We start from the raw sequence: 24321 nt of genomic DNA, 5'->3' as shown, positions 1-24321 counted from the left end.
GTCATTGTCAAGTAAGTGTGGAATGTCATATTTATGTCCTGTAGATTCTAGGTATTGTTTCACATAAGTTTCACACTCAGTAAACATGTCTACATCTGACATCAATGACCCAGCTATGTAATGTAGACAATGGCGGCCGTCTTTACTTACAGCTGTAGTTAGTGCTGGGGACGACCGACATACATATAAACAAACCTCCCTGTTTCGACTCGCACAACTCTTATGTAACTCCGTTCCCCCACACACACCCTTTACATGAGTTTCACACTCAGTAAACATGTCTACATCTGACCTAATGCCCCAGCTATGTAATGTAGACAATGACGGCCGGCTTTACTTACAGCTGTAGTTAGTGCTGCGTACGACTGACATAAATATAAACAAAGCTCCCTGTTTCCACTCTCACAACTCTTATGTAACGCTGTTTCCCCGTCATTGTCAAGTAAGTCTGTAATGTCATATTTATGTCCTGAAGGTTCTAGGTATTGTTTCACATGAGTTTCACACTCAGTAAACATGTCTACATCTGCCCTAAATGACCCAGCTATGTAATGTAGACAAGGACGGCCGTCTTTACTTACAGCTGTAGATAGTGCTGGGTACGACCGACATACATATAAACAAACCTCCCTGTTGCCCTCCTCACAACTCTTATGTAACACTATTTCCCCGTTATTGTCAAGTAAGTCTGCCTGTAGATTCTAGGTATTGTTTCACATAAGTTTCACACTCAGTAAACATGTCTACATCTGACATAAATGACCAAGCTATGTAATGTAGACAATGACGGCCGGCTTTACTTACAGCTGTAGTTAGTGCTGGGTACGACCGACATACATATAAACAAACGTAGACAATGGCGGCCGTCTTTACTTACAGCTGTAGTTAGTGCTGCGTACGACTGACATAAATATAAACAAAGCTCCCTGTTTCCACTCTCACAACTCTTATGTAACGCTGTTTCCCCGTCATTGTCAAGTAAGTCTGTAATGTCATATCTATGTCCTGTAGATTCTAGGTATTCTTTCTCATGAGTTTCACACTCAGTAAACATGTCTACATCTGACATAAATGACCAAGCTATGTAATGTAGACAATGACGGCCGTCTTTACTTACAGTTGTAGTTAGTGCTGGGTACGACCGACATACATATAAACAAACGTAGACAATGGCGGCCGTCTTTACTTACAGCTGTAGTTAGTGCTGGGGACGACCGACATACATATAAACAAACCTCCCTGTTTCGACTCGCACAACTCTTATGTAACTCCGTTCCCCCACACACACCCTTTACATGAGTTTCACACTCAGTAAACATGTCTACATCTGACATAAATGACCAAGCTATGTAATGTAGACAATGACGGCCGTCTTTACTTACAGCTGTAGTTAGTGCTGGGTACGACCGACATACATATAAACAAACGTAGACAATGGCGGCCGTCTTTACTTACAGCTGTAGTTAGTGCTGCGTACGACTGACATAAATATAAACAAAGCTCCCTGTTTCCACTCTCACAACTCTTATGTAACGCTGTTTCCCCGTCATTGTCAAGTAAGTCTGTAATGTCATATTTATGTCCTGTAGATTCTAGGCATCGATTTACATGAGTTTCACACTCAGTAAACATGTCTACATCTGACCTAATGACCCAGCTATGTAATGTAGACAATGACGGCCGTCTTTACTTACAGCTGTAGTTAGTGCTGGGTACGACCGACATACATATAAACAAACCTCCCTGTTTCGACTCGCACAACTCTTATGTAACACCGTTCTCCCACACACACCCACTAACTGAGCCATGTACTGAGCACACACACAGTTCCTATGAATTACACGACCATCTTCTGACTCACACTTATGATGTTGGTCCTCAACTCTATATAAGGAGTTAAGTACAAACCTCTCCACTGTTTTAAACATAGAACAGTTTCTTGTCCCTGCCACATCATGGAGCGGGGTTCGTCCATCATCATCAGTGTCATGTACCAAGTGTGGGTAAGTGTCACATAACAACGTCACCATCTCTTCTCTCCCATATTGACACGCCTTATGTAGGACATTGCTATTGGTATAATCCCTCGCTGTAGGAGTGACGTCATACTCCAGTAGTTTACGTAACACTTTCACACTCCCTCCCTCCACCGCACTAATCGCTGTGTCCTTGTCAGGTTCTACTCCCTCAAACAGAAAATATAAAACACATTCTTCGGCACCAGAAGAACAAGCTTCATTCAACACATCAAGTTTTGTCTCATCATTCAAGTATACAACAATTTTCTTAAGTAAACACACTTGTCTGTTACCATCATTCCGATGTCTGTCAATCAATGACAATGCTGTGTCCTTGTCAGGTTTAACACCTTCTGACAGAAGATATACAACACATTCTTCTGCACCACAAGAACATGCTTCATTCAACAAATCAAGTTTTGTCTCATCATTCATGTATACAACAATTTTCTTAAGTAAACACACTTGTCTGTTACCATCATTCCGATGTCTGTCAATCAATGACAATGCTGTGTCCTTGTCAGGTTTAACACCTTCTGACAGAAGATATACAACACATTCTTCTGCACCACAAGAACATGCTTCATTCAACAAATCAAGTTTTGTCTCATCATTCATGTATACAACAATTTTCTTAAGTAAACACACTTGTCTGTTACCATCATTACGATGTCTGTCAATCAATGACAATGCTGTGTCCTTGTCAGGTTTAACACCTTCTGACAGAAGATATACAACACATTCTTCTGCACCACAAGAACATGCTTCATTCAACAAATCAAGTTTTGTCTCATCATTCATGTATACAACAATTTTCTTAAGTAAACACACTTGTCTGTTACCATCATTACGATGTCTGTCAATCAATGACAATGCTGTGTCCTTGTCAGGTTTAACACCTTCTGACAGAAGATATACAACACATTCTTCTGCACCACAAGAACATGCTTCATTCAACAAATCAAGTTTTGTCTCATCATTCATGTATACAACAATTTTCTTAAGTAAACACACTTGTCTGTTACTATCATTCCGATGTCTGTCAATTAATGACCACAATTCTGTGTCCTCGTCAGGTTTAACACCTTCTGACAGAAGGTATAAAACACATTCTTCTGCACCAGAATTACATGTTTCTTTCAACACATCAAGTTTTGTCTCATCATTCAAGTATACAACAATTTTCTTAAGTAAACACTCTTGTCTGTTACTATCATTCCAATGTCTGTAAAACAATGACCACAATGCTGTGTCCTTGTCAGGTTTAACACCTTCTGACAGAAGATATACAACACATTCTTCTGCACCACAAGAACATGCTTCATTCAACAAATCAAGTTTTGTCTCATCATTCAAGTATACAACAATTTCCTGAAGTAGACACACTTGTCTGTTACTATCATTCCGATGTCTGTCAATCAATGACCACAATCTTGTGTACTTGTGAGGTTTTACACCTTCTGACAGAAGATATAAAACACATTCTTCTGCACCAAGATAACATGCTTTATTCAAAACAGCAAGTTTGTCAACTTTTCTGTCATTCAACAATCTGACAAATATTTCAACAAATACAGGATCATTCCATACATCTAGAGTTCCAATACTACTAGTACCATATCGTTTCTCCTCACATTCAAACTCTCGGAGTAGACGCTCACACATTTCTGTATAATGATCAGATGATATGACAATCATGTTTGTAGCTGTTTTTGTTTTTGAGGTTGTTAGATAACTGAGGGATTTGCTTGGACAATTCTGTATGTAGCCAATCGGTGTGGCTTTTCCATACAAAAATGCCACAGCAACATAAATAGAATCATGATTAAATCTGTACACATCCTCACCAGACCAATGTGTCTCCTTCACTACTAAAAATCCTAACAACTTTTCCAAATTTTCTTTTACAAATCCTACTTTTTTCTTATATGTCAATTTGGTACTGTCATCTTCACCACCAATCAAATTGATTTCAAAAGCTTCTTCCAGCAATTTTTCATTGACTGTTTTACTGTTTGGATCAAGATCTTTTACTATCATCATTCCGCCATTGAGGAAGAGGTACAAAAGTGCAGAACATTCTTGTAATCTTGACAATGCTTCATTCAAGAAATGAAAAGGATTTTCATAAAATCTCACTCGCTCTTTCTGCAATTCTTTAGAATTGTAGAAAAGCTGGCAACATTGTGGGAATCCAATGTTTGGTGCATAAGTTGAAATTTGGGTTTTTTCTTGATCTGTCCATGAAAAGTTTTTTGGCTTATACAGCTCTAAAAGTTGTTTCTTTTCTTCTGCAAGTTTGTATGTATATGAACTTAAATCAATAATGTTATCTTTGGTTAAAATTTTTCCAAGAGAACGTTTTTCCAAAGAATTGAATACTTCATTTCGAATAGTAATGATGAGAAAATTGGTCTCGGCCTGTTCATCAACAAAAAGTGTATCTACATCTGAGATTCTTTTGTTCCACTCTTGTACATCCGATTTACTTGCATCTATCTCACCAAAAATATCATCAATAAAAGTGATCAATTTCAAGTTTGGAGCCAATAAATCTAATTTCTTAATCTCGTGAATTTGTAGGGGTTGTCCGGCTTGCTGTTCCTCCCTCAGCAAATGAAGAAGTTGGAAGGCGATTGCTGTTTTACCGTCTCCCGTATTTCCTTTGATGACAACAACCCTGTTCTTTAGGAGCTTTTCTTTAGCATCCCAGAAACCTTTGGTGGGGTGGAATTTTATCTCTTTTTCATTTTCTTTTTTAATTTTGGCTTTTGCTTTTTCTGTATGAAAAAAATAGAAAATATAGGGTGATACGTCTAAAATGTGTAAAACTGATATTTCAGAATGAAACTTATATAACTTTAATCTGTTAAACAGGGTATTGTTTTCATTTTACTTTCAAATACAGAATATTGTTGGAATCATTTGTAAAGGAGGAGTTGAATGAACAAATTGATTGTAGTATCATAAAATATATCGACTGATATCATAGAAAAAATATGTAACCGGTTAGGATAAGCAATCAACATAAATTAAGAAACTTCATTCTCACTATGTAAGCAAGCAAATATCAGTTTCCAAACCTTTCAAAATCATAGTGAATCATGATGTCACTAATTCATTCATACATTCAGTATGGTGTTTTCGGCAGTCAAATAGTGTTAGTCAATTGAAATTCTTTCTACATTATGTTTATTTATCTATGTTTCAATAATAAGTTTAATTAAGTCTTGGCATGTTTATCCTGAAAGAAGTCATTATTTCTAACGTCTGTGCTAGGGATCAAACCCAGGACCTCTGGTTTACTTGTCTTGTGCTCTTGTGCCTCACCTGACTATTTTAGAAATCTAGTTGAAGTCTGGCCGATAATTTGGGAAGAGAGTGCCGTTTATATCAATTGCATTTATTTGCTTTAATTTTGATACCCATGGGTAAAGAATACTACCACAGCAATTTGCTTAAAACCTGCCATGTAATTTGGGAAGAGATGTCATTTAAAGTTAAACTTCCAATTCAACCTCTTTTGATCCTAACTCTCAACCCCCAAGAATCAGCTCTTAATTTGTGTAAAGTTTGATCCCCATGGGCTAATTATGCTACTACAACAATTTTGTTAAATCTTGCCCATTAGTTGGTGAGATGTCTCTTAATGCAAATCAGTCAGCCCCCAGTACCCCGTGGGGGAAAGGGGAGGGGACCCCTTTATCTATAAATCTTTTGATTCCCTTGGCATAAGGATTTTAGAAATTGGTTGAATTCTGCTTAACAGTTTAGGAGATGTCATTTAAAGCAAAAAAAGATCGAAGACAGAGATGACGACAGATGAAGCACCACCACAAAAGCTCACTAGTACTTTGTTCCAGATGAGCTTAAAATTCAAATCCAATTTAAATAAAATCTTTCATTCTGTTCCTCTACAATATCTATGGTGTAAGATCGGATGACATGACATCAGGGGTCATGCTCTGGTGACCTTCAATACAGAGGTCATGTAAAATTATATGTATTTGAAATATTGAGACTATTTGAAGGACATTTCAATGATTGACTACAATAACATTCACCAGAACATGACCTGTTAAGAACTTGTCGTTAGATCCTTCACCGTAGTGTGTGGAAACAGAAAAAGAATAAACTTTATCAGATTGGTGTTAAATTTGATTACCAAGACTACTCTTTTGGCAAACCAAGATTCTTGTTCAAAAAGAACTTTAAAATTTCTTTCATATACAGATATGTTTAGATGATGCATGTCATTCTTGTCCAAGTTTTGAGGAAATCTGCTACGTTTCTTCTCTAACCATGTCCAATCCAGTAGATAAGACTCACCTATCATGGGTTCTAAGTCAGGATGGATTTCTGTAAAGTAAGAGATTTACATTAAATAGAGAAGACATAATTTGAATTTTAAACAGATTATTTATTCCAGACAAACTTTCTTACTACTTACTTCTTACACAGTGATCTGAAACTGACAAGTCGGTTACCAAACTATAGATCATAATAGTACACTAGTAGATATCATTACATGTAAACATGACAGCACTAGTGCACTAGTGGATATCATTACATGTATACATGACAGAACTAGTACACTAGTAGATATCATTACATGTATACATGACAGAACTAGTAGACTAGTAGATATCATTACATGTACACATGACAAAACTAGTACACTAGTAGATATCATTACATATTTACACAACAGAACTAGTACACTAGTAGATATCATTACATGTATACACAGCAGAACTAGTACACTAGTAGATATCATTACATGTATAGAGAACTAGTACACTAATAGATATCATTACATGACAGAACTAGTACACTAGTAGATATCATTACATGTATACATGACAGAACTAGTACACTAGTAGATATCATTTCATGTATACATGACGGAACTAGTACACTAGTAGATATCATTACATGTATACATGACAGAACTAGTACAGGTAATTGTCTTCTGATTCTTTTACATCACATGAATATCTGTTGAAGTGGAATCACAATTTATTAAAAGGGAGAATTTTTAATTAATTTCAATAATATAGCTTTAGACTGTCCAGTCACTTAAAGCCAGAAACAGAGCTAGTTGGACTTTCTAAGTATTCCTATATATTGACAATAAGGTGGAGATACTAGCTTTCTGGCACTTGGTCTGACTGTTGTTTATCTTTCCAAAACATTCCACCATACTTAGTTTCTTCATTCAAATTCATAAAATAACCTGCTAGTAAAATATAACCAGAAGTACGTCTGGCTATAAAGGCCTGTGGATAACACTGAAGCTGTCAAACTTACTTTTGGCTTGGATTGTGTCTGCTGTTGTAACAATCATAGTAGCCAGATCTGAAAATAGATGGAAAACATGTATACTTACTTATCAAAATCATTCCAATTCTGATTGTAATAAGTTAGTTAAAATTGTATAGGTTCCATCCACCATACACATACAACTCGGGCTTATACCTGGACTGATAGAACTACGACAAAACATTACAAACCTTTTGTAACATGAGTTCTGTATTCTATCATTACTATCTCTATATCGATCATAAGGACGTGCAACATTGATTCCATTTCTGTAATTTTAAAGTGAGCTAGTCATCTTGATGTTGTTGACACCGTGATGAAAGTGTAACAGAACACTTGAGATCCCAGAGGGATCATGGCTCAAATACCATGGAATGTTGCTGGTATGTAGGTTTTTATTATTTTCTTTTTTTCTGAACAAATCACGGTACTGAGGTAACAATGAAGTTGTGGAAATCTAATTGCAACATGAACTTTGAGCTCATGAACTCTGAAATTGGAACATACAGAACTATATGGGCCAAGTATATAATCCATAACAAGGTTTACACTACCTATTTATATAACATATCCAAATATGATGGCTCAGGTCCTTTTTATTCTTCAGATAATTGTTGTTGTAAGTATTTTAAGTATTTGACCCTCTCACCTTGAAAGGATGTCAAGGTCTTTTATACGAGGAAATTTTATAGATCTCTATCTCAAGTCCTACTGGCGAAAAATCAGAAACCCTGGACTTTATGGAACTTGATCAGAACATTCTTAAAGCAGACACACAGACAGCATACAATGTTCAGACAAGAAATGATGGACTTCCTGACTGATGAACTCTAAACTACAGACAAAAAGCGATTTGAACAACCAGCACTGTCGCATAGTCCTTTCAATGCGTGGGTGTCACTGGAAATATATTCTTACATGTATACTTGTGGGTACATGTACATCCCTTCTCTAACATAGTATTCACTAGACCAAACTTTACATTTTACATTCCACTGAACATGTACTGATCACAAACCTGTAGACTGTTGCTGGCCTTGATATCCTGGCCTTGGTTGCTTAGCTGGTGATGGACCTGTAAGTAAAGCAAATATGTCAGTAACTTTCACTAAATATAACTTGTACACTATCTATACATACAACAAAGATCTACCAATAATAAGTCAAAGATCATTAAAAAACTAGACTAAAGTACCAGTTTCTACCTTGTCATTCATCGTTTTCTCATAAGTGTTCGGTTCTATTAGCTAACTATATAGCTGCAGGGATAAGTTTCTACATCAGCATTAGAAATTCAGTAGTAAGTGTGTTTTTACCGCTTGTTTCATTTATCTGATTTGATAAAGGGGCAGACTGCCTCAAAAATTAAGACTAATTGTATTGTCCCCACAGTAACTTCTCAACTTATTCATATGTCTACCCTCCAGTGTCTATAAATAAAACCAGGTCTAAGTCACATCCTGGTTGTTGTGTAATGTACTTTGTCCTCTCCAGGCTTGTTTGTATCTTTGAATTATTAGATACCAAATATCAAATTATTAGACACCTCTGAAACTCCTTGTTTATAAAACAAGGATTCATGTCATGAAATATAACACCAACATACATATAGTTAGTCACTTAGTGGTCGTTCTTGATCTGCAAGGTTTCCACAACTTCAAAGGAAATGATTTTTTTTTACTTTTATCATGATTGAGTTAAAACTCTTAATTAATTTTAAAATTAACCAACAAATTCAGTTACGCTTCAAATAAATCCAAATCTTACACAGGCATATTATGCAGATATTCTTAATTTTGATAAAATATTGTTGATATAGACATGAAATAAAATGTACATTTCACTCACCTCGTTCAACAATGCTTTTAATTTCCTTTTCTTTCTCTTTCACATATCTCTCCAGGTCTGGATTTGTAAGTTTAAGTTTCTGTACAAATTGTGTGTAGTCTCCCACAACTATTGTTTTGTATCCCATAAGATTGTCGAATAGGTCATAGATGCTTTTAATTGAAGCAATGTCGACTGGGAATAATGGATTATTTTTGAACAGGTTCTTAAGTTCATGTAATTTGGTATCCACAATCTGTTTTCCAAGATAAAACACCAATTCGTTGTGGATATCTATAGCCTCTGTTGGGATAACTGAAGTCATTTCTGATGTTTCTGTCCAAATCTGAAACATAAAGTGTAGGAAATCTGATGACAATACCTGGGAACATTGAAGGCATTATATTACAAGAACAGGAATAATTAGTGTTTTTCACAGATTTTAAACAAACAAAAGGCTAAATGGGCATGTGTCGTTCACTTGATATTAATCTCACACTTGTAACTTAAGAAATGGACTTAAATAAAGCTATGTACTTCAAAAAAGATACAGGCAAAATATCAGTGTTTTGACTCGAAGTCATTCAAAAGAACAAGTTAAAAGATTTTAACACATTTGACTCCTACGAGCTTGAAAGTCAAAAATGAACTGAGCAAATTTTGAATTCATAGCCCTTTATCCCAGAATGCAACCTGCCAAATATCACCACACAATTGACCAGATGTAAAATTGAACATGTGTCAAGGTCATTCACATAAACAAAATATATTGCTCTTCATCTGGTCACATTTCGCCACCCTATGCATTTTGACAATTCAGAAGAAGTTGTTTAAAGTTTAAAATTTGACTCCTGTAACGTTTATTATGGGCGAAGGTCATACATTTGAACAAACTTGGTAACACTTCATCCAAGTTTGCTTCTGGCCAAATATCAGCACCTTTGTCCTTTTGGTTATTAATAGGAAGTAGTTTAAAGTAAAATGTTACTTTCGGGTCAAGTAAGCTAAAAATGCATGGCAGTTTGGTTATTCAGAAGTATTTTTTTATAGGTTTAAAATATATTTGACCCAAGTGGCCTCGATTATAGGTCAAAGTCATTTATTTAAACATACTTGAAGTTAGTAGCCCTTCATCCTTGCGTGTTAATGGCCAAATATCATCAGCCTGGGCCTTTTGCTTACTCAGGTAAGTTGTTATATGGTTTTGAACATATTTTAACCCATGTAACCTTGAATATAAGTCAAGGTCAACCCCTTGAACAAACTTCTTAGCCCTTCAACTGGCCAAATATCATTACTCTAGGAATTATTGTTATTCAGAAGAAGCTGTTTTAAGCTTTTAATATATTTCACTTCTGTGGCCTTGAATATGGGTGAAGGTCATTCATTTGAACAAACTTGGTAGCCCTTCATCCCAGTTTGCTTCTGGCCAAATATCATCACCCTAGGCCTTTTGGTCAAAGTTAAACCTTGACGCCGGACAGACGGACGTACGTCACACCTCGGCATAAGCTCACGTGGCCCGAGCTAAAAACAGTATTCTTTACAATTTCCTATTTACAAATTTTAACAAAATTCTGGAACAATATATTGTCTAGTCATACAATTTCCTTTTTAAACCGCTGGTCAAGTTCAGCATGAATGCTACCCTTCATTGAGGAAAGGTGTTGCATTAGCACTCAACAAACTCACAAAAGTAGTTTTCGGATATGTTTGCGGTCAAAAGTTGTGTTTTGGCAATGTGCTTACTTTCAATAGCTAATTGCATGGCATTTGATTAATCTGAAGACACTAGATATCTACCATTTATAATCGCCAGACAGTTGTGTTGGTATGTGGGTGTTTTTAGAGATCGACACGAAAACTTTGACAAACTTTGACAAACACAAACACACAAGAATAGTGAAAGACTACAGCATAAAACACAGTAGTTTTTATATATATATATATAAAATATAGAATATAGAAATATGTATATAAGCAAATTAACGTGAAAGGTACTACCCAAAATAGAACACTTTTTAAGTACCCTCCAACCATGATTTTCTACGTTGGTAAACAATACGTAACTTGCTGACATCATCATTCAGTGTTTTCAAACTGTCGATATTATGCTTTATTTCCTGTATAAAAATCTGGATTGCTGGAAAAAAGTGAGACTATTTTATTTTTTCAGAACTACAAGAAAATGACTGTTTACCCAAGCAATGGTATATATGGCTTTTGCTTCAGGATATCAACCCCATTTCAAAGTTAAGGCCGCGAAATTAGGTCCCTATGGCTATGCGTGGGAACGGAAACAAAGCAATAGTATATGGTTATCGGGTGGGGATCTCAAGCATTTCAAAGTAATGTTCAATAATTTAGTCCCTACAGGTGGAACCACACCCCTGGGTCAATAATTGAATATGAATGCGTTTATATCTTTCAATTGTTTTCCATTTAGTCTATCAAATGCTTATTTGTTTATTGGATGGGATATCAACCCTTTCAAAGTTATGGCCCAAAAATTACCTCCCTAGGGGTGGGGCGTGATCCAAGGTTCAATATTAATATCATTATTGTGTTTGTGTCTTGATGCCAAGCAATGGCATAAATGGTAATGGGGTGGGGATATTAACCATTATAAAGTTATTGCTAAGGAATGAAATTCCAAGGTATGGGGCCAAACCTATCAGTCAATTTTAACATCATGACTGTATTTATCTCTTGATACCTATCAAATGAATATATAGTTATGGGTAAGGGATCTAACCTTTTGCGCCCCCCCCCCCCCAACCTTGAATTGACAAATGAAAGATGCTCCAAACCAAATATAGCTGAGGCATCATTTTGTTCCAGATAAGTAGCTTTTTAGCCCCTTCTTCTCAGCCTCCATGTGGGCGATTCCTTCCATTTTTACAAAATTGAGTCCCTTTTGCCTAAAGATGCTCTAAACCAAATTTGGTTCAAATACCTCAATTCATTTCCCCATGTTCTCCTTAATGGGTCCTGTCCCTCTGTCCCTAGGAGAGCCAAACCCTCCATTTATATGAAGTGAATTACCCTTGCACGAAGATGATGGGTGGTCGGGTGGCGCAGTGGATAGTGCACTTACCTTTCACCAAGGTGACCGGGGTTCGATTCCCCGATTGGACGTGAAAAGGTAAGGGGTTACCAGTGCCTGATTACATGGGTTTTCTTCGGGTACTCCGGTTTCCTCCCATATTAAGACCCCCTGCGCAATAACATTCGGGCCAACAAGAGTGATTAGTATAAGTTGAAATTACTTGTTTCATAATTGTTGTAAAACAAATAAAGTTTATATATATGAATGTTTTAGACTAAATTTGGTTCAAATCCCTCCATTTGTACAGAAGAAGAAAATAATTTGAAATGAGTTAACTACATTTCGTCCATAAGGGCCCTGCCCCTCAGCCCAACGGGTGCATTACCTTTTTTTTTAAATTTAAAATTGAGTCCCTTTTGCCGAAGAATGCCCATACAGAAGGAGAAAGAATTTAATCATTTTCCTCTACGTTCTCCCTAATGGGCCCTACCCCTCTGCCACCTGGGGAGCCACACCATCCTTTTATACAAAATTGAATTCCCTTTGCCTAAGGATGTTCTAGACAACATTTTGTTACCCTCCCTCTTTCTGACCAGGAGCAGATTTACCTCAATTACCCCTATCCGGCCTCACCTCTCTGCCCCCAGGGGGACACACCCTCTGTTAAAACAAATTGAATATCATTTGGCCGAGAATACTCCAGGCCAAATGTAGTTAAAATCCACTTACTGTAGCTGCTCAGGACAAGTAGCGTTTTAAAGGAAAAGTTGACAAACGGATGACATGTGCAGTATGCTCACTTACGACCTATCTTATTGTAGCAGAAATTATTTCAAGTTCCATAAAAGTTGTATTGACAGTCATGGCTTACTATCTTTAATTGGCTTTAATTGGTATTGTTTTCGTTTTGTTATAATTGAACAATTAGTAAGACAAACAGCATGGCGATTTTAGATATGTTACTAGCATCTCATTTTCCTATAGTTTCATCCTTTATAATACCTATTAATAGAAATTGCTGTAATTAGACATTTATATGTATCATACTTTAGTCATATCTATAAGGATTATCTGTTCAGTTATCATTTAGTAGTTAATAATTTTCAGCCGATCTTGTTCAAATGTTCTACAAAATGCTTTTCTTCTTTAATGCAGTACCCTTGTTCTGTGTCTTAGGTTTACTTGTCACATAACGTTGATGTTAGCCAATCAGATTAGATTCCTAGCACGTACATATCCGTTAAGACGGAGAATTCCTAAATATAGGCAGTCACAACTCAGTAATCGGTGAATACACACAGTTTTTAGAATTTTCCTAATTACCAAGGTAAAGAGCCCTTTGTCATTTATAACTATCGTATTAGCTTATTTTATGTCTAAATTGTAAACCAGTTCTTAGTAGTGCACTGTGAGGGCAATGCTTTTGTTTTTTTTGTTTGTGTTTTACATCCTAGTTACAGCAATGGTCATTTTAGGACCTGCCAGGTTTCGGTGTTGGAGGAAAGCCTAAGTTCCCGGAGAAAAAACACTAACCTACGGCCAGTACCTGGCGACTGCCCCACGTAGACCTCGAACCCGCGACACAGTGGTGGAGGGCTAGTGGAAGCAGAATGTCAGACGCCCTAACCACTTGGCCACCGCGGTCCCCATGATTTTGGTCGAATGAGGTCGTGTGTCTTTTGTCATAAAATATTGAATACACTTTAAAAAGTTCAAACATAGACCCTGGTACTCGAATAGTATGGTCACAAATTCTTCCTCCTTTATCGTGGAGGAATGAATGTAGTGTGTTATGTTTTGAAAAAAAGTTAGTCGTCGAGTCAATAGTCAAATTGGGGCTGCAATTAAACGGATGGAGGATGTTATCTCAGATATCCAGAAATATAGCTCGATTTAGCTAAATTAACAATGTCCCCAAATCTTCACTGGGGAATGATGACATGATTAGAAATGGACATCATGGGTCCACGTTTCCTACAACCACTTGCGCCCTTTTTACAGTCAGCCTGAATACGTAACTAAGCTCCTAATACCCAGATGTGTATATAGAAGCCAAAACAGCCATTTATAAACAACGCAAATCCTGGTAAATTAGTGCATGAAATTATGTGGATGAAGCCGTTACACATCTTAATTGTGGGTGACTCTAATCATAAAGAGATAGATTTGGAAGACATGAATAGAGATAAAGGATTCACCAAATAAAAAGAGTTTATATAAATTTCAAGGCGGTCCATTGGCACCAGAGCCGTACGTGCGACAAATGTAATTCACGGTTAACGTTATGTCCGACACCGTCAATGGTAACGTAATTCATGGTTAACGTAAAGTCCGATATCGCCAGCGGTAACGTAATTCCATGTAACGTAAATTCCGATATCACCAGCGGTAACGTAATTCACGGTAACGTAACGTCCGTTTCTGTCGGCGGAAACGTAATTCACGGTAACATAACGTCCGTTGCTGTCGGCGGAAACGTGATTCACGGTGACCGAATTAATATTTTAGCACATATTTGCGGATGACTTCTTCTGTTTTTGTATTAGAGAAAATATGCTTATATATTCGTAAACGATTTACAAAAATCTGTTTACTCATACACATAAAAGATAATACAACAGCGTATTTGAATCCTGTTAACGTGATTCACATTCGTAAAAAAGCACTGCTTTTTGTCGCCCCAAGGACCTCCAATGCTATGTTTTGGTGGGGGTAGGGTAGGGGTGGGTGGTGACGCTAATACGACGACAACTCTGTTATGATCATATGACAAAAGACCCAACTTATCGTTGCCAGTGGATGTAAATACACAAAGTATCTTAAATTTCAATCGATCGACTTTGAATAAAGCATTGATTCTTTCAAGATTATAACAATAGCCTATTTCTAAGGACAATGGTGATGTCACAGTGAACCATCAAAGTAGTAGCAGACCTTAGATTACTCGGAAAACAACTTCATACTTAAGAAAATGGCTATGACTTTCCTGTAAAAAGACTTTATTGAATTTGAGATCACACAAACTGGCTGACACTTAGGTGAGATGTATTGCACAATAATTTCGGGATTTTTAACAAAATAGCACAAGATTCAAATATCTTTCATAAAATCCGGCGCCATATTCAGCGTCTATCTCAAATCCTGTTTTTTTTATGAAGGCTCAAATGATACACTGTTTAGTCATTATCAAATTGAATGAATCATTGATACATGACACGATACCATTTTATCAGGACAACAGTGTTCATGGTTAAACGACAGTGTATTAGTCAACCCAGTATAGTCTCTGGAGTCGGGTATTAATGTACATGTATCAGAGATGTGCACCTCGTCTAAATGTCGTCATTACTTTTGCGTTAATTGCTAAGAATTTATACGATAACGACCGGGTTATTTAGCTTTTAAATTTTGTAGAAATAACATAGGACATTCTAAATTCTGTAACAAGAGCGAGGTGCGTGTACATTCCATCTTCCAGGCATTGGACTTTGTCCCACCGTAACACATTGAGTCATAACTAAAAGAAAAAGAGCAATCCCAAAAAATCTGTAAGTGTTTTAAAGCTAATGACTAGGTCCTATCTCTCATAATGTTGACAATGTATTTATAAATAAGCAGCAGATATAGTTACACTAACGTAGAGTAGTCGTAGAAAAGGTACTCTTATTACGCGCCTATCACACAATTATTGTTTTGAGACGATGGTGTGACTGAGAGGTAGGAATGCATTTGTATGGTACACAATAAGTGTATGTTATATTTGCATTTATGTATGTACAAGATCGTTTGTACTGTAAGCGTAAAATATACACGGCGGTATGTTTTCCTAGGCGGTACATGGTCAAAGGTATATACGTGTATGCACGTGTAAATCTTTTAACAGGCAAATTGTGATGTTCATTAAAAGGACAGTGAGAAGTAATTTGAGACGAAAACATTTCATCATAGAGCTAATATGTTATTAACAAGCATTTACATTGCGCAATCTCAAGTCTCACAAGAGCGAGGTGTTTATACACTGTATCATTCAAGCATGGAGATTTGAACTTCGATAATACAAAGACAAAATGATTTAAAACCGCCCTACAGTCATTGTATGTTTGAGGAAAGATTCTTTTAGCGTTAACAGTGTACTTTTAAAATTCACATGTTGATTACAATTGTAAGACTATTAAGGTAACGCATGAGATGTTATATCACCATTTGTCGATCAAACATTTAGCATTACGTCACGATTTCCAGTTTTTATTTAACGTAAAACCCTGAAAAAAGCACCAATCGCCCCAATCGAGTAGATTATAAAAGTAATGTTGCAGTTTGGTGTTCATTGTCGATTAAATATTATGCGCTGATTATTAAAGATGAAGTACCACGTGTAGGTGCAAACAAGCAGTTCTAACCTTAAACATGTGACCGCGGCATTATTTTGTTTTTTAGAGGTTGATATCAGGAATATTTCTATGATGTTTCTTGAAATTTCCTTGAAAACTTCAGTTATAAATAATAATCCTAACCATAGTTTTTGCATATGAATAAAAAAAACCTTTGCATTTCCTCAAAACTACATCAGTGAATTCCAGCACAACCTAATTGGCCGACTCTCTGTCGAGAAATGTTGCACAATACTTTAAGAAATTTAAACAAAATAGCAGATGGTACAAATAAACATGTTTAACCTCTATCTCATAATTGGTGTTATGAAAATATCTTGCCTTATTAGGAAGGGTCCAATGAAATAATCTTAATTCAATTACGTTCTACCCCGGTAAACCGACTTAAGATAACACATTCTTAAGTTACACGCTACCTATTATATTTGAAATAATGATCACGGCATAACGCAGTATATAGTTGACCATATATAGTATAGTAATACTGACCGTGAAGGTAGTCGCGCTCCAGTTAAAATCATGTAAGTATGCATGTGTATGTTTTTTTATTAGTAAATGTTAGTACAGGGATGAATCCTAAATTTCCATTTTTGCACTGGGCTGGAAATATGAAGAGTGAATGTTTTGGCACAATCTGATGTACATAAGGTCTGCATGGTAGGATTGAGCGTAGAGTTTGAGAGGTGGGGCATAAATTGGTGAGTGAAGCATCGAGGGGTTGAGTTAAGGAAGAGCATTTCTCTACCTGTTTTTCATCCTGAAATCATCTTCAGCTTACCGAAAGAGCATTGACTTCAGTTCTAAAAGGGCACTTAAAAGCTGTTTGCGAAAAAAAAAAATGCAGTTTTTGTTGTAAGTAACAAATACTTATTGATACAATAATCTCGATAAGTTATTAAGGCCTTGCCATGTCATTCAATTTCATTGTTTCATTGAAGACGTGTCGTTTTTATAACTAACAAGACATTTATTAACCGAGGATAGACATATATCCTCCTGAACTTAAAATCAAAGACACAAAGCACTCCTTTCGACATTTTCATTTTTTTGCCTCAATCTATAATTAGTTGTGTGATAAACATGACGATTTCGATTTTCTTATCCTGAACTCACAATAGAAATATCCCTGCTTCTCCAACGTCGTACTTTTTCAGCTTCCCGGAACAGCAGTCGTAAACGTCAACATTTATTTGATATTCTCAAACTTGCCTGAGTACAATAATATGCAAGTCAAGTTATATTGGACCAAATAAACCTTGTTGACAAAGTAACGACTATGGGCAAGATTAAAAATCGACACCATGATCTCATAGAATAATCTGTTCCCTTGTGCGATTTTGATATGGACGTATAAAGCGTCTATGGGTCTTTTGGTTTCATTTGTCCAACGCAGTTGCCTATCATTTTTTTTAATTTCTGATATAGCTTATTTATTTAAAACACTCAAATGAGATGTTTGAAACAGTTTATGCACCCGCTCAGTCCTAACACTTGACACTTTATGTAGGCTTTTTGGTAATTGTTTTGAGAATGAATACATGAAAATCTGAAGAACATTTATCCTGCATACATGATAAGCTTAACGATTTACAAAGCATAACGCTTAAGGAACGATATCCCAATATATTAATGAAAAAATCGAGCAAAAATGTTGTCTATGGAGAAATTGGTGACTCTGAAAACTAATACATTAGAGTACTTATACATCTCAACGTCACCATTTAACGCAATACATTACGCTAGGGCGACCATTGTAAAACACTAGTGGACAATTAAATGATATTAAATCAATCACAAAGATCAAGGTACTATCCTTGTGTTAAAATCAGGTTATATATTGGTGTTTTTAATAGCAATTAATTACGAAGGCCCAAATGATAATCCTATAAGTTGCCAAATAAAGTCCTTTACATTTAACAAATCACGATTCAATAAAAGGACTATTAATAACTATTTACCCGTTTATAGTACACCATGGCTTAACGCCCAACTATGATTGATATGATGTAGCAATGCTGTGATGGTAGGGAGGTAATTTTTAAAGGTGGGGTTGGTAAACTGTAATTTCAGACATGTATGTACATGCATATATGATAAGGGCATTTGTACTTATAGGTAGGTTTATATATAGTATACACAACAGTTATATTGTACGGGTGATACAGGGTTTAATATATGAGTGTTATTTTTGTATTTTAAACCATAATACTTTGATATTTATAACAGGACGGTGGTAACTGACTTAGTATAAAACATAAGTTCACAGAATGGATTTTACTCAACTTTTCAAAATAGCGTCGTGGACAAAGTTTCCGCAGAGCTTAAAATCGAATTTTAACAATCATCATAGGAAAGCATGTGTTCCAACCGAAGAATGACAATTAATCATTGTCCTTAATAGATATCAGGATATCGGACAATTACATTTTATCCTGTGAACAAAATTAAACAGGGTGACACTAGACACCGGTATCATTATATACAGAGCAACGCTATTCACCTCCTCAAACTCTCGCCATTACATTTTGGTTTAGTTGTTTGGCGAAAACGACTGGGTTATTTAGCTTAATTATTTAGTAGCATTCACATAAGGCAGTCTAAAGTCTGTAACAGGAGCGAAGTGCGTAAACAGTTCATCGTTCAGGCATGAAGCTATGCCCCGCTGTAGCACAACGACACAATTAAAAATACAGGTCAAACCTACTGTGCAAGTTTAAATTTACATTCCGATAACAATTGCTTGACAATTGATCATCTGCGCCTCATATCTCGAAAAAGATGGCTTGACTAGATACTGTCTCTCAAAAGGTATGTTATTGTGCATTTATATAGATAGTCCTTACTAGTTTTCATATCACACTAATGTAAAGAAATATATGTGATATACACTTACCAATAGCCGACCGCATAGGTAGCATAATGTATCGATTTTAACTATTGCGCACATACTTTGATTCTTTTAAACATGGAGTAAAAACGTAATTTTAATCAAACTTAACAAGTGTCTTGATCCAAAAAGAAGAAAAGGTTTGATTTGCCTAAACCGGGTAAATAAGCAACATTGCTGTATTGTCTACACTATGTACTAAATCATATGCGATAACGATTTAAGTTGCGTTAGCTGGTGTGCGTGTAATCAAGCAGTTATTTGACAAAAAATATATTTAAAACGGTCAAATGATCATTTAAAGATTCTGAAGCCGTCGCCGTGACCTCAAACATATGACCTCGGCCTTAAACTGGTATTGACAGATATATTACGTTTGTGAAGTTTCATTAACTGTGTTTGTTGAATTTCAAGCCAAGTATACAAGATTCACATCGTAATGTTAACATTCTGAAGGATTGACTTTGATCACGTGTCAACATTTATTTTCCGGTACATTAAAGATGTTTGCAAGGAACATCTGTACGGATTCTAATGAAATGTGATTAACACGTGAGTCAGGAAGCTGCAGACTAGCCAAAGGTAGACATTCGGAGAGATAGTCAAGATGTTTCCAACAAACATTTCCACCAAAGGCAAGTGTATAAGTGGATGGTCTAGATAATTTAAGTTTGACAAAATAAAATAGAACCTCCTCATCAATTCTTTTGCCTACAAGGTAAGTGCGAAAAATATCTTTGTTTTTGCCGATAATTGTTTAATCTGTTTTGCCACAACCAACAAACGATCGTTTGTACTTCGAAGAATCAACATTTGATGATCATGAAAACATCATTATACTTATTTGCTATAAATCACATACTAGATCTTTATTCATTGAACTGTGTTGATTAGCTATACAAATTACAGTTGCAGGCACTGTATACGGAAAGCGACAGCACTTGCTCCAAACAATGACCAAGGACACTGAAAATTTCGGAAGAAAGATTCTAAACACAGGAATTTTGAAACCAAACCCACACAAACATAAAAAAATGTTCTTAGGAAAACACACTTATAATGTCTGTTTATGTAAAAGTCCCTCTAATAAACCATACAATGTCCATGGAGACAGATAAAATCAAAGAGTTGCTGATTTTAATGAAAATCGAACTACGAAATCGCACAGATATATCTCCTCAAAATGTCGCCATTAAACACACATGATGACGCTATGACGACAGTTGTTTTACGGTCACATGATAGAAAGTTCAACTTAACCATCAACAGAAGATATAATCACATTAGAAAATGTGGTAAAAGCACATGATTTATATGTTGTATTTTAAGATAGTATAGTTTTTACGATTGCCCAATTAATATATCAGTAACCGTTGTCAAATGCAGTCTTATACACAGCATACCTAAAGATTCCATAGATTGACTTTGAACGAAACATACATATCATTTAAACTTACATCTTTAACAATTTTTAATCTGATTTTCAGACCAATGTTAATGTCGTATTGACCAGACAAAGTAGTAGCACACCCGATGTATGTCGCTAACGACGTTATCTTAAGTAGGTGTACGTGTATGTTTATGTATGTAAGTTAAGTAAATGTATACTGAATGTATATTAGGGTAATTCATACTGTTTTATACATGTATATAATGTTAAGACTTTGACCTAAACATCGAATCCTAGTTTTTTACTTGAACATACATAAAGCCCCGATTGAAAATCCTATTTAATGATAAATTAATTATGCATATAAATTTATGAAAAGACGCTTTTACTCGTTTCAGTCAGGAAAACTCAATAAACAATGAGTATCGTTGAGTTTATATACATTATGTAAAATAATTTGTATTTGTTCTGATCAACAGGCGTACAGTAAATAATAAGAATACCGTTTAATGTACATATGTCCATGTACGAGTGACATAATTGTACTGGTAAACAAGCATAGAGTAAATTATACTAAGAGTACCGTTAAATTTATACATGTGTCTGTTGAATGATTGAACTGGTTAACAAGCGTGCAGGCAACACAAAATGTAGTTTGAGTACAATGTATAGCAGACATGCAGGGTGTGTTTATATAGGTATATGATCAAATCTAATTGTTGAAATAATATGTCGTCAAAAAGACGCCATTGGATTTGAATGGAAAAAAATGGCTGACGATCAGGCAAAAAATACTGCAAAATACTTCAGGGAATTTCACCAAAACAACACGTGGTACACATACAATGTATCTATGTTAAAAACCCATACCATATTTGATACCTATAAAATCTTGTTTTACTATAAAGGCCCAAAGGAGACACCGATTAAACCTTATTTAATTGAATTATCCCCGGTAGAGTGGTTTTGAATTAAGCTTTGATAAGCCTCGCGATACCACAATATGAAGACAAATTGATCACGATTTTAAGGATGGTGTATTAGTCAACCCAATATTGTCTCTGGAGTCGGGTATCTATGTACATATATTTCCACTCCTTTTGCGTGCATTGCTACAAACACTGGGCGATAACGACTGGATAATTTAGCTTTATTAATCTGTACTATTCAAACTGCGCAGTCTAAAGCATGTAACATGCGTTCGTGGGGCGAATACAGTGAACCTTTCAGGCGAAAAGCCTTGTCCTGTGCTTAAACAAAGACACAATCAAAAGAACAGAACCATCCAATACTGTTTGACCAGAGACGTTTAAAGCCTTATTTCTGTATGTTATTTCGTTTTTAATTTCAATTACCGTTTCTGGACTATTAGTAATCTCCTTCTCATCATCTTACGAAAAGTAAAGATTGGCTTGAAAATCATGTTATATTGATAGTCTGTCGTCGCAGATATATATATTTATATATCATACTAACGTAGGATAACATGTTGGATGTAATCTCAAATAAGAACATTGAGGTATGGTGCACACTATTTAGTAAATCAGACTTTCGGGATTGATGTGAGAAACACTTGTTCGAAGTTTCATAATGAACTTGGTTCAACGCTTTAATCTGGGAGCTGCAGACAAGCCAACTATTGACAGACGGACGAGCAGACAGAATTACACCACCATACACACCATCAAATGTTGTTGTATAAAATAGATGTTTAAGATATAACAATGAAAATAACACAGAACTTCCAAATAAACTTATTTGCCTACAAGATAGTTGAATAGTACTTGTTTGTCTTTACGGTTATCTTTTCCAAAACGGATTTTTTCCCAATACCAACACAATGAATCCCAGGGTGTGATTGACTGTTAAATGAATGTGTGCTAGTAAGCTAGCATACAGAAAAAATAAATAAAGATGTCTGTATTGCTTATACAGTTTGAGCATCATGTTTACTGCCATTATTGGCACTTTGATGAATAAACGTTTGATTATCATGAAAAGATAACTTTACTTATATGTTATAAATCGTATCGATACTGGCTTATTCATTTCATGGTGTTGATCAACTTTACAAATTCCGGTAACAGACATCACTGTATACCGGGAAGTTTTCGCCGCAGTTTAACTTTCGGCTTTTTCGCTCTCCCCAATTCATTTAAATTTATCCCGAGAGCGATTACGAGTACATATCAAGCAATATTTAGTAATTACCTGTGAAGAACGAAAATAATACTGGGCGAAATTGGATTTTATCGGCAAAAGGCGAATATTTGACTGGGCAAAAGTTTCCCGGTATATATATTATCCAAAAAGTGGAAGATCGAACCGGCTGTGTAAATTGAGAGTGTGAAACGTAATTTTCTCCACACAAATGTTTTTAACATCACACTTTGTTTAGTTAAAGCACACCAAGAACTACTGTTCCTAAAAATATGCAAAGATTTACTATTTTCCAATTGAAATCGAACAAATGAATATCAGTGTCGTTGCACTCGTACATTTGATTATAAAACGCTTCCTATTTTGAACCAATAAGATAAGACTATTCCGGTGTACTTTGAATGAGTTACTTCACTTCGTATAGACGTTTTAAATAAAGTAGTTAGTTATTTACAAATGACACATAAGAATACATACCTTTTAATGACGTGATGACTGTAGACACGAGTATCTTTGTACACAGATAGCAATATATCTCCTCAAAATGTCACCATTAAACACAATGCCGCTACGGCAACAATTCAGACGATCAAATGCTGGAAGAATTAGCAGAAAAGTTTATAGCACAGACTATTTTGTCCAAATCACATGCATAGTTTAAATATTCTGCTTTTATAGGAAGGCTCAAACGATATACCGGTAACCGTTGTCATACAAGTCTTAAACACAACATACTGCACGAGTCCAAAGCTCGACTTTGAACAAAGCAGTTATGTCTTTGATAATTACACAGTTAATTGATTTTTAAAGTTCAATGGTAATGTCTCTGTGAACAAACGACACAATATTCCGTGTCTGTATACAATCCTACTTTATTATCAAGGCTCAGATAATACAATCATTACTCAATTCAGTTCATCCGCGGTAGACTGACTTTTAACAAATCATCTATCAGTCACACGATAACTATTATATTAAAACAATAGTGATCACGGCTTCACGGCGCAGTAATAGATGAGTCAGTATATAGTACAGTAATACTAACTGTATAGGTAGTTGGGCATTTGTAATGACAATAAGTTTAAGTCATGCATTATGCATATGTGTGGAGGGTATTTTGTCGTAAGAACATGAACAAATCCTAAACCGCCTTTGCCGCGGTGTTTTGGGGAAGGGGATTGTTGGTGTTTTGGCACAATCAGAGCCGAGTAACTACTGCAGGCTAGAGGAAAGGTTAGGGGTTGACTTTGAGATTAGGAAGGGGACCACACATTGGT

The 24321-nt window shown here is 35.8% G+C and overlaps 1 protein-coding gene across 1 annotated transcript; it reads right to left on the bottom strand.

Annotated features, from left to right (window-relative positions):
* Positions 1 to 1739: 1739 nt before the first annotated feature.
* LOC110450700 lies at positions 1740 to 23781 on the bottom strand (the record flags this gene model as incomplete). Its single annotated transcript, XM_021498341.1, has 7 exons — positions 23522 to 23781; positions 9189 to 9513; positions 8359 to 8415; positions 7329 to 7376; positions 6250 to 6377; positions 5287 to 5293; positions 1740 to 4798 (listed from the first exon to the last, which is right to left on the bottom strand). Coding segments are annotated over exons 2-7 (3603 nt in total), but the record flags the coding sequence as incomplete, so codon positions are not given.
* Between the last annotated feature and the right edge of the window lie 540 nt (positions 23782 to 24321).

The sequence above is a fragment of the Mizuhopecten yessoensis genome, unplaced genomic scaffold, assembly GCF_002113885.1.
Source record: "Mizuhopecten yessoensis strain PY_sf001 unplaced genomic scaffold, ASM211388v2 scaffold537, whole genome shotgun sequence".
Taxonomy (NCBI): domain Eukaryota; kingdom Metazoa; phylum Mollusca; class Bivalvia; order Pectinida; family Pectinidae; genus Mizuhopecten; species Mizuhopecten yessoensis.
The sequence above is the reverse complement of the archived record's forward strand: the minus strand, read 5'-3'. Positions and strand labels throughout refer to the sequence as shown.